This window comes from Apteryx mantelli, chromosome 5 (assembly GCF_036417845.1).
Source record: "Apteryx mantelli isolate bAptMan1 chromosome 5, bAptMan1.hap1, whole genome shotgun sequence".
In the NCBI taxonomy this organism is placed as follows: Eukaryota; Metazoa; Chordata; class Aves; order Apterygiformes; family Apterygidae; genus Apteryx; species Apteryx mantelli.
In genome coordinates, this window is record NC_089982.1 from 3,215,097 (window position 1) to 3,227,370 (window position 12,274).

Here is a 12,274-nt window from a genome sequence, read left to right on the forward strand (position 1 = left end):
AGCTTAGCACAAATTCACCTCATTGCATTTTCACCGAAAACAACTGTCTGCGATGAATACCTGAACTTGTTGAGGAACAGAGCACTTTTCTACCCCCTCCCCCCCTTTTTTTCCCGGGCTCTAGCCACATTTCCTTAAAAGCATTCCTTAGTCAATTAGCTAATAAAATATGCTAATGAAGTATAATTTTCTTTCAATATTTGACTGTCTAGGGGATAACGCTCTCTGCAGCCTCTAATCTAATCAGGATGCATTCCCTCACTAACCACTAATAGCAGCACTTTTTTTTTTTTTTAATCAAACGGCCACACCAGTGCTGTCAACAATTAACTGAGCGCATTTGAACGGGTGTTATTTCTTCCTTAATGCAAATTAAATTCTGATAAATTCACTTGTTAGTTCACCACACTGAAAATTATTCCCCACTAATAAGAGCGCTAAACTGCAGCTTCTCCTTGAGCCGCAAGGAAAAGGCAGCCCAGAGCTGCCCAGCTTTGGTGGCAGGTCAGACACTAGCACGCGAGTCAGAAACGCTGTCGTTTTGCTGTGTCCTGTTGGGAAAAGTTTATTTGGGCCAGCTGAATTCCCCCATGCCCCCGCCGCAGCGAGGCTGAGAGGAGGCATCAGTGCCTCAGAGGCACTGCAGCGCGGTTGCCGGACGGCTCTTCCTGCCCCAGCTCTGTGACAGAGGACGAACCGTTCACCCCGCGCGTACCGCAGGCGCCCCGCTGGGGACCGAGGCTCTAGCGGTGCCTCGCCAGCACGCAGAGACGCTGTGAGCAGGAGCAGTAAACGCAGCTGAAGCCAGGTTCGCCCCCCCGTGCGCGCTGCAAGCTGCCGCTAGCACCCACGAAGAGCGCGGCACCCGCCATCCCCAGTCCGCTCGCAGCCGGTGATTAGCCCGGGCAGGCTGTCTGCACATCAGCCACAAGGCAGCCATGTGGAAAGAAGCATAATGTACTTAAATTTGCTCAGCAAACTGCATTTCCACAGTCGTACGGACACGGCCCGGGAGGCGTTTGATTATGGAGGTAACTGGGCAATATAACTGTTCCTACCCAGCCTCTGGCTCTCAGGTTTTTGAGGGATGGGCGCTTCCTCTCAGCCGGTACAGCGAATGCTGAATGGCCTCTGAAAACCTCTGCTGCCTAGATCTATCTGTCCATAGTAAATTTTGTCCTGATGATACAGAAAACGTTGCTATATTCTGCCACGTCCAGAACTTACCTCATATCAAGGCTGCTAGCCAGTATGTTGTGTTTGGACTCACACAGGCACTCGGTTTATAATGGAAAGTTTACAGCAGATCTTTAAAGCCTCAAGAACAATGTCATTTTTTTAGGGATCAGAAATGTTCCTTCAATAAAGGTGCCTGCAATCATCTCAGTGAACATTAAGACAGACCTTGTCAATGGTCAAACTAAAAGACATGGTGTCAGCTTTCTACAGGGGAATATAGCAACCACTGCTCTGATCTAATGGATACTGGGGTTATCTCCAGGAGCAACTGGATTGCACTCCTAAAGATGAACATATTCCAGAGAACTCCCCACCTGGTAATTCTCAGCTAGACACAGTCAGGCTTTGAGCACTTTCAGAAGCCCCATCAGTTCACCTGTTTGTGTTTGCTTGTTTTAAACACCTAAAGAAGAAATGAAAATATTTTGAAAGGGGAAGTAGTGGGTGAAACAGTAGACTTGGGCTCAGAGACTGGCTTTTCTTCCCGGAGTCTTCTGAGTGATCCAGGGATGCCTGTGCTTCTGTTTCCCCAGAGAAGAGGTAAGGATGAAGGTGCTTGGCTCCTTCATCAAACACTTGAGACTAATTGGTAGGGATAGGAATTAGTTACAGTCTGCTGATTGGCACAGTATCGCTGGGGAATTTAAGTAAAATGTAATGTAAGTATGTAATAAAAAAATGTAAGTAAAATGTAAGCAAATGCAAGATGGGGACACAGAGGTAGATGTGCAAAAAGCAATTAGAAATAGGCACGTTGCATCCGTTAGTAGCAATGAGAGACCCTGAGCGAGGCCAGCCCACATTTCACATCAGCACAGCTTGTGAATGAGCTGCAGATCCAGAATAGCTCATGCATCAACTATTTGAATGAAGAATCATTTCCAACAGCAAAAAATTAAAGATCATTGCAACTTGGGGACAATTTAGAAAGAGGCAGAGTTCCCCTCCACTACATTATTTTTATTGTAAATAATTTGTTCAACTTCTGTCCTTGATGCATTGGTTTCATTAACTTGAAATAGTAGCAAATATCAAAGGCTTCTTATTTTGGTTGTTCTTAGGGTTTCTTTCCCCCAACCCCCAAACAGGACAAAAAAATAAACAAACACAAAGGCTGTGAACAAGAGAGAGAGCAAACAAATGCATGAAAAATCTCCATCAGAGAGTGACACCCTTTACACAGAGGTCAGGACAGTCTCCCCTTGTCTCAGCCTGCTCACCTGACCCTACCTCCTGAACTGCAGCTCCTTGTTATCTCGCACCTTCTCTCAGCCCTGCTGAAGCTGGGGAAGGTTTGAATTTAGCAGCCGAAAGTGCTGCCTCTGCTCTGACCTGTGTAGCAGAGGTGACACCAGGGGCCTTGCAGTTTTCTCTCACACACTCCTGGAGATGTCCAGGAAGGAGCTAAGTTCCTCTCATTCTAGCAGGGGGGATTTGCTTCCTCTTCTGTTATGCCAGCCCCTATTGGACTCTCTTTCACAAGAAGTCGCTGGGGAATTTCATGCAGACCCAGTTCATACAACCCCCCCTAAGAGAAGCCGCTGGATCGTTCTGTAAAGCCATCTGCCCAACTCTGGTGTCCAAAGCGAGAGGAACTCCTATCAAAAACTTGCGGTAGCTGCAGAGCACTTTTAAAGACCTCAAGTGATCTTGACCTTGCTATAATCAACAGGCATCCATCTCATTAACAGACACGAAATTTTTTTCACAAGCCATGAGCACCCACCGGGGTTTTTATTTTCTTGAATTCCTTCAGTAAACATTTAGCCCACATAAATCTACTGGTGAACATCAGGGTAAGGCTGGAAGTCAATAGACTGTTATTCAGACAAAAATGGAATATCTGAGTTTAAACCGATCTAGGAATACCTGCGCTTAAATTGATCTAGGAGCTGCTTAATAATCAAAATGACTTTGGCATTTTCTTTTAACAGTTTGGTAGGCTTTAACTCTTCTTTGTGCCTGAGACTGCACATTCGCTCAGGCCTGAATTACTTGTACAGTGCCTTGCACTGTCCTTTTCTCAGATGAGCCCCAGGCACTACAATAAGACCCACTGTGAGTAATAATAAGCAATTCTGATAAACACATTTTGTTGTTTCTCATCGAGATCTGTCAATTAAATCTACTGCAAAAGCGTGAAAAGCAAAGAATCTAGCTACGAAATATCCTTTTCTTAATGAGGCATTTAAATAGCATCTCACATTTGTTCTCCAATTGTTTACATAGACTGTCATTTGTGATGCATTGTTAGAGCCCTGTAAATCTCAGCTGGGAACAATATCCCAGAGAGCAGACAGGACCAGTTCTGCTTCAAGCTATGTCTCAATAGATTCACTGCCTTTTCTTTTATTATATTACTCATCTGAAATGATATCTGTAATCCTGCTAATGAAATGCAATAACATCAGACGCAGCAGCTGCCAAAAAAGAGAAATAATGTGAATTTCCATTAAAGTTTCTGAATTGATCTTCACTTTTTCTATTGCCAGTTGAAACATCTCTGTTTTTTCTGAAGGCCAGCTTATTTTTACAAGCATTTAATGGATAGCCTATGTTTTGTGTTTTAGATACCTTCCTCCCTCCAGTTCAATAGGTCATTAGGCATACATTTAAGTCTGTCTTAGTTCTGAATGTTTCTTACAGGATTCCAGCCAAAACAGACAAAAGAGCCCAAGGTGGGTGAAAGGTAGATAAATTATTCTTATTTTATAGATGGGAAAATGAAGCTCCCTTTTGGGAAAGTGCTTGACACAAAACTCACCCAAGTCAATAGCATGACTCCCACCCATTTTGAATTAAGCCTTAAAGACCCAAATCCTAAACATCACATTCCCTTCAATGGGAATCATCAGACTTAAAAATCCCAGTCAGCCCTCAGACCTTTAGTGATATCTTTAGAAGACGAAAAGAGCCTTAAAGATCTGACCCTCAGAGTCTTGCTTAAGGTAACAGGTGACTAAGTGTACTGCACCTAAACAAGCTGGGTAAGCTAGACCTCAGCCATAATTTCTTAACTCAATGCACACCGAAAATATTCCTTATAGCCACATGTACATTTCTGAAAGCAAAACTCCAGGGATATCTGATCAGATGATTCTCAGACTGATTTAATATCTCTTCCTTCACAACCCTTCAAATGAAATTCAAGTGCTCAGTCAAAGTGAACCAAAGGTGCCTAGTCTGGTGCTTGCTCTTCTTGCCAGCCTGTCAGCCAGGAGCAAGAAGTTAGAATTCAGCACCCCAGCTAGAAATGCCGAAATGCAAGTTCTGGGTTTTAGCAACATGAGCAAGAGACACATGGGTCAGGGCTTGGATGGAAGGCTTTGACCAGAGCTAAGGGTGCAAAACAAAGTGTCTGTGAAGCACACGGCACCTTCTGGAGGGCCACCCAGCAGCTACACCACTGTGACTGCAGCTAGGGCACTCCCTGCAGTGGCCTTTCCCTTTTCAAAATGGGCCAGAATTAGTTTTCTGTAAATCCAACATGGAATTCATGATAAAGGAGAGACTGAAAAATTGGGGAGTAAGCATAAGCTAAATTTGTAGTTGCTTTGAAGATGAATATTGTGATGCTAACTCAGTTTGGCTTCTGCTTTCTTTTAACTATGTTAGGTCAGCAAAGCCATTCTCATTTCCTGGCTAGCTATTACAAAAGAAGTGAACGTATTCCAAGCTCTCATAGGTGTGCTTCAATTATTTTGGCAGATAAGCCATAAATTCAAATCACACAAATCTATACTAGCAGACAAACTCTTGTATTTTGTATGGAGAGGTTTGCTCAGATGTGCCAGAAATAAGGGGACAGGTCATCCTCCTGCTACTGCTTCTCGCGTAGATCAAAAATGAAGCGTAAGGGACAGTCTGGCTTCATGGCTAAAGCTGCAAGCCAAGGCAAGGATTCAGGTCTCTGTTCTGGCAGGCACATTCTGCAGGGGCAGGAAGCAATTTACTCAAGGATTAGATCTCAGATTGGGAGCTGGGGAGGAAGATGGCAGCGACTGATTTTTGTGGTGGGAGCTGTTGCTTACTTTGTGCTGAGCCTTGCAAAACAAAAAGTAAAGAGTTTAAGTACATACAAGCCTCACTGTGGCAATAACAAGAAATTCAAGCAGCTCCTAGTAAACTGAATTGTGTCGACAGGCATAATGTGGGAAAAGGAGCTTGGAATTGTCTCATTTGAGAGATACTGAAATCCATCGTAAACTAGTCTTCTACTGCTAGCTGTTGTGCAGCTAAGACAAAAGAAAAATAATTTAAAAATATGATATGAAATAAATTTCATCATATTTCCTCCTAATCTAGTCATTTACATTTACAAAGCCAACACAGATGAATGAGCAATTTATCCAGATGAAATCACGGTACTTCTTAGCGCCCATTTGCAGTAACTGCCCGTCCCTAGCGATTCGCCTTCATTGTTAATTTCCAGTTGAGTTGTTACGAATGCAGAGAGTGGAAAATTTATTGCAAACCATGGCCCGATGTGAGTGCCAACCCAGTGCGCTCTGCGAATCCGTGCTGGGGACGCAGCGCGGGGGCTGTGCGCTCTGCGGTCAGACAGCCTGCACGGGGGGATGTTGCCTGTCCCTTTGAAAACTCATTCACATATGGATTACAGCTGTGACTCTGGGCTAGCATGAACTACTTAGGGTAAAAACAGGGAGGAAGGAGTTTGAGATTTAAGAACCGTATGTTTTGCGGCTGCCTATCTATCCATGGAGAGCATCCAGCTGAAGGCCACTTATGGCAGGATCAGATCATGGACCTCTTTTTTCAGAGCCTGATCTCCTAATACGGAGCAGAAGAAAGATCCCTCTGCAAGCCTCTGTGCCCTAGATATAGCTTATTTGGGTCTCTTCATCTTGTGAGATACATGAAGGGCTCCTGGTTGATTGACAAGCCAGTACTAGGAAGCCAGCTTGGGAGAGCCATAAATAGCATAATTCAGCTTCTTAGAGTCCCCAGCAGGTGCATTCATCAGGCACATGAGTCTCTCCAGGCATCAAAATTGACAGATTTCATTAAGTTTCTTCAACCTGAGAATCCAGCAGTAATAGCCAGTGTGGAGAAATCAGAGGAACTGCAGGTTCTCAGCAGGACTGTGTTATCAACCAGTGCTGATTATACAGAGCCGGTAGGCAAGGCACTGGCTTAGCAGTCGCTGTTCTCGTTGGTGCTACTCTTAATGACTAAACCCTACAGCATCCTTTCTCATCTCTGAGCATTGCTGTTTAACATCATGGCCAGCCTCTAGAAGGGAATTACGTGATGCTGTAAGAACAGTCGTCCTTTCCAGCTGCAGCACTGGGTTCAGCTCTTGCATTTTAGCACAGGACTGGCAAAATGTGGAGTTTTTCCTTAAGCTCCTGCTCTTGGAGTCATGCTATTATGTGAACTCTCAGGTCATTAAAAACAGGAAAGTTGCAGCCATAAAGCTTGAAAATCCCTAGCAGACATTTTGGAAAGGAAAAAACTAAAGACCCCCCCTCCCCAAAGGACAAGTTTTAATACCTCATGTGCTTTCAGCTCCTCTCACAAGCCGTGCCTTGTGATTTCTAATCAATGAGAGATTTTTCTCCTTGCTCTTCACCAAGCCAGCCTGGCTTCCATGGCTCCATGTCCTGAAGCGATCCTTCAGGGTTTGGGGTAAACAAGAACCTGCTGGTTTTAGAATTTTGCTCTCCTTTCATCTGGTCAGGCCTTGTGAGCTGAGCACTATGGAGAAACAACTGGAGGGAGAACAGAGCTGGCAGCAGTTGCAGGAAGGAAAAGAGGGAGGCTGTGCATAGGCCTCCTGTGAAGCTGGAATTGGTTGTCCTCTGTCCTCTGAGGTGATATGGCATGTCCTCGTATTAGGCAATAAAGACCTTATTCAAGTCACTTAGAAGTCAATGGGAGACTTTGGTAGACTCACTGAAATGTCACACTGGAAGGGACTGCAAAGGAGCATCTGATCTGGCTTTTGTGCAGGGAGACAGACTGGGTATGCCCTGACCAGGTGGTCTGGAGGGTGATGACATCTAAGGGGCCTCCTGTTGCACTATGACTTCCAGAGAGATGCATGCTGCCCCGCAGTCTGTTAGGAGAAGGCTGAAAGAGAAACTGGTCCCCAACATGAAGAAGGAATTGCATTGTTTTTCTCCTTGTCCTCTCTCTAGTAGAAAGCAACAGGACATATTTCACTTGTCTTCTAGGGATCATTGATCTTATGGTCTCTGTATGAATGCTTGCAAGAAGAGGTCTTAAGACTGTACAGCAAACCTCATAAGTTTCATAGTGTCCAGAAATGATGCTGTTTATTCTTGAGTGCCACTTACTGACAGTCTCCTTCTTAATGATTTACCTTCCTTGATATTGCTTATTTTAAATACTCTGTGTAACATTTGTTAGCTCAGATGGAGAGGCCTGCAATTTTTGAGCTGAAGGAGTAGGAATTTATGTTTTATTTGGATAGCTGGCAGCTCTGCATGTTCCTTATCCTTGAGCCCCATTCCCATCTGTAGGCCAGTACTCTCTGGACTTGATGTTTTCAGTTTCTCCTTCAGCTTCCCCTTTTCCTTCCACCCATCACCAGGCTTCCTCCCACCTGGCCTTCCTTCTCTGCCTGCTCCTTCTGCGTAGAGGGCAATTTCTGGTCTCCCTAAGCCCACTCTTGCAGCTTGAAGTAGCTGTAGTTCCCTCCTGCAGGAGCAGGTTGTATCCATCAGTTTGTTACAGTATTGCTGAGAGCATGTACCCCTCCCACATCTTTCTGTTCTTCCTCCACTTTCAAGAGCTTTTTCAGCAACTTTTGTGCAGTAACCTTGAAAATATTTAATGAACTAATCACTGGCTCCACATATTACCTGTTCTAGAGGTATTTTTAGTTATGTGGTACTTGAACTAGCATCATTATTATAGTTTTTCTTTTTCTATCTGCAAGATTCCCCCACGCCAGCCCAATGCATTTTGCAAAGATAAAAATAAGTTGAGAGTTATTAAGTGAAGTAATAAGTGAAGAGCTATTGCCAGGGACAAGAGCTTGCAAAGTTTAGTCTACATGGTACTTCTTTCTCAATTAAAATCATCATCCTTACAGATAAAGAAAACCTTAGGTGCCTAACTCCTTATAAGCAATTGAGGAAATGGAGCAAGAGGCTTCCTTCTCATAAGTAAATTTATTGGCTTGGTTTCATCTCTGCCAACTAGCAAAGGGAACGAAGAAAACAGCAGTAAAGTCACCTAGGGCACAGCACCAGTTTGACTGAAGCTTCTCTGAACATGCCTTAGATGGTACAGGGTGAAGACCAGTAACACGCAGGCACTCGGCTGCCACCCATTTTTGGCAGAAAGCATCAAGCAACACAAGTGTCGAGGTTTGTAACATGTGAGTGTAAAAGATGTATTTTTGTCCACAACACATAGTTACATTGTGGAACTCCTTCCCAGAGGATTTTGCTGAGGTCAAAACTATAAACAGGTTTAAAAAGGATTTAGACAGATTCATGGTGGGCAGGTGCGATGTTTGCTATTAAGGATGGCGACCTGGGTCTAACATCTGCTACAGGAAGCGTCTGTGCAGCTGATGGCTGGAAGGCCGCAAGGGCAAGCTGCTGTTCTGCGCTGACCCTGGCGCTGCTGGTCCCTGCCGGGGTCAGTGGCTAGAGTGACCACAGGCTGACCCAAAATAGTGCTCTTCCATCTGGAGAAAAGCTTTGAATTCCCATGGGAATGGCAGTTTATCTTCAATGATTCTTCTCCACTAAAAATACAGAGATCCCAGAATCTCCAGCAATACAACTGGGATTGCTCCACTGACCTCTGTACAACAGAAACCACATGTTAGGCTTTGCCAGGATTGTTTCAGTCAGTGATGGTTTTGCTCAAGTGAGGCCTGAGGAAAATTTCAGTATTTCTTCCTGGCCTTCTGAGTCCACATCCTGCCTGTCATATAAGCACAGACCCAACCTAACGTTTGCCGCACTTAGAAACTCCTGAGCAGTAACATGCTGTGTGTCATTTGCATCCCATTTCTTTCATTTTAATGATTTAACAGTCTCTGCCACAATTCATAATTCTGTCTTTTTCCTCCTTTCTTAAATCCAGCAGCAAAAACTGATCAGTGATAAGAGATGCTGCTTGTGAAAGTGCTGCACAGGGCTTCCTCTCACTCACTGACAAGATACCAGCTGAGCAGAAAGCTTAATTGCATGGGTGATCAAAGGAAAATGTATGATGGGAGGTAGACTGTAAGCTTGTGTGTGTGTAGGAATGTATTTTAGCAAGAGATTATAAGGAACACGTGAGTCTGACACACGTGAAATGACAGCAATGAATGCATGAGCTAGTTGGAAATAGCAAGCAAAACAAAGACATCCTCAGATCAGTTCAGTCCCTTCTCAGCTCTTGCCTAAAAGAACCGTATTCTGTAAGCTGTCATCCTTCGAACGATGCAAAAAGAAAAAGTTTGTTCTTTGCAAATGGAAAAGGAAGAGGGAGGGGAACCTTGTTGAGACAACAACGTCTAGGCACAGTTGGAAGAGACAGGTCAAAGCAATGAGCTGAACGGGAAGAAAGGACACAGGACACTGACACGGTGTGCTCCGCAGCACGGGGGGAATTGAACTGAGAAACAGAGGACTGAAAAAAACGTTGAAGGAATATGCTGGCCCTTACATGTGTTGTAAAGGGCCACATTGTCAGAGTTTCCATTTATGATCATGCTTTTTTGTATGCTTATTGTCTTTCCTCATACTCAGTTCTGCTTACATCACTGGGAATATCTGAGGAGTAAGGTACCTCTAAATATGAACACAGGTACCATTAAATGGGCTTATACACAAGCTTGCACCATTTTAACCCAAATCCATTGAAAACCTGATTATAGTTAAATTGGCATAAATTTCTGTGCCAGTGATCTTCAACTGATTTAAGCTGGATCAATATAAATCCAGTTTCAATTGATTTGAGTCTATGCAGAAATGCACTGCATTTTCACAAACTGAGGGGAAGAATTACTCTTACTGAAATATTAAATCTTATGCACTCTTCATATTCAGCTGCTGAGCTTTCAGACTTTTCCTGTTCTGCATTTTACAAATCCTTACAGGGAGTGAAAACAAGTAGTTTTGGAGCAGTTGTGTCAACAGCCTTTCGCTTCATCAATGGAACCTTTGTGCAATCACAGCAGCCTTGAACTTCAGTGCTTTATAAAATTCTAAAGACAGAGGAGAAGCCTAATATTTCATCCACTTACCCTGCTCTGAACTGAATATTTGTGTCCGACTAAAGCGTTTCTTTCAAAAAGGCATCTAGTCTTTACTTGAAGACACCTTATTTTGTAAAAATAATGAAAGCCCATCATTTCAGATGCTTACTCCAACAGTCAACCATCCTGCCTGTTGGAAAACAATTGCTTCATTCCTAATTTGAGTTTGTCTGGCCTTCATTTCCAGCCCTTAGTTCTTGTTGCATCTTCTTCTGCCCAAGTAAGTACCCCTGCATTTCTAAGAAGTCCAATTCAAGTTAACAAACATTGCATAGACCTGCATATCTCAAATGCGAGTGACACTCAAGGTTACTGAAAATTATCTCTCCCCCCACTATTTTCTCCCTTCCTCACGGGATGTGAAAGAGAAAAGAGCACTGCTAAAAGCAAGCGAGGTCGCCCTGACTGTTAGGGAACTGGGCAGTGCTGAGTCAGCTGAGAACCCTGCCAGATTGCCTGCATGATCTCAGATAAGTCATTTAATCACTCTGTGCTTGAGTTCCCAACTACACGGTCCACACAGTCTATTTATAGGCATCTTGAAGCACTATAGTGTTATTGAAGCTTATCTAATATAACACTGGGAGGGCAAACACAGTTGTGGTGTTGAATTGACACTGTAATGTTAAAAGCAGAGGATAGAAAAGCATTGCTGCTCATAGGTTGGCAGTGATAAATTACGCAGTCCTCTCCTTCCAGCCTCTCAAGTCTGTGATAGCTACAGTAGCACCTTGGTCTAATTTAGCACTGGAGGTGTCAAGCCAGTCTCAGCTTTCATGCAAGAGCTCATGAAAAATAAATTTGACACTTTTTCCAAGCTGAAAGGCCTCTAACCATGCCTCCAGCCTGCTAGCTGTAGTACTTACATGCTTTGTGAAATTTGTGTTTCACATCAAGAAGGGTATATGATGGAGGCACCTGAAAAAGAGAACAAAATGCAAGCAGATTAATTTTTCTTCCTTCTTCGTTCTGGGATCCCTTTTCCCCTCCTTCTGTTTAATGAAGAGATGATTCAGTTTGTCTCCAAGTTCTTTAGGCAATGATGATGCAAATATCAATTGCGTTTGCATGTTGGTATGTTATTATTAAAGACTGGTCCCATTTGATTCACATACTACCTGGGCCAGCCCTGCTTGGCCAATAGAAGGGTAAAATCCCAACAGGCGAGAGGGAAACCTGCTGGCCCTGCAGAGGCAGTGACTGCCCCCAGGATCAAGTCAATGGGACAACTTGAAGGGTGAGCTTAAAAATCAGGTTCAAGCATGCTAGGACCTGGGTCTTAGAGATATGAAGGGGTTTTCCTAAAGGGCCAGTAGGAAAGGGGTCAGGGTCTGTCCTTTCTGCTTGAAATCAGCTTGCCTTTGCATGCTGTCATTCACATGCACTGAAGCAATTCAGGTGTCGCGGTGTTGGATGGCAATCCTGAGGCCTTTTAGACTCTATTTTATTATGTATATTGATTTCTTAATATACTTTGTACGAAGTGTCTGAGAAACACAGTAAGAATTTGCTAGAGTGAAAAACTTAAAGTACCTTGAATTTATAAGGAAGGTGAACGGAACACTTATGGAAATAGCATGTCAAGTTTGAGATCTAGGTGGCAGAGGCAAGGGTCTAGTCTTAATGAGACCATACCCTTGCAGATGGCGCTGATTTAATAGTCCATATCTGTTCATTTAAGCACAGAGACTGAGCAAGAACTGAGTCTTAACTGTGGGGAACTGCTTTGGCTGTAGCGAGAGACCTCACTAGAAGAGCCAATTCAGCAAACTTCCTTCACTGGAG

At 43.8% G+C, this 12,274-nt stretch overlaps 1 protein-coding gene across 1 annotated transcript in view; it reads right to left on the reverse strand.

Moving 5' to 3' along the window:
* Positions 1-12,274, reverse strand: part of TECRL (trans-2,3-enoyl-CoA reductase like) — a 60,495-nt gene that overhangs the window by 34,242 nt on the left and 13,979 nt on the right. The window contains exon 2 of the mRNA XM_013939746.2: positions 11,356-11,407. Coding sequence (XP_013795200.1) covers positions 11,356-11,407 — 52 coding nt within the window. The remainder of the gene's footprint in view (positions 1-11,355; positions 11,408-12,274) is intronic.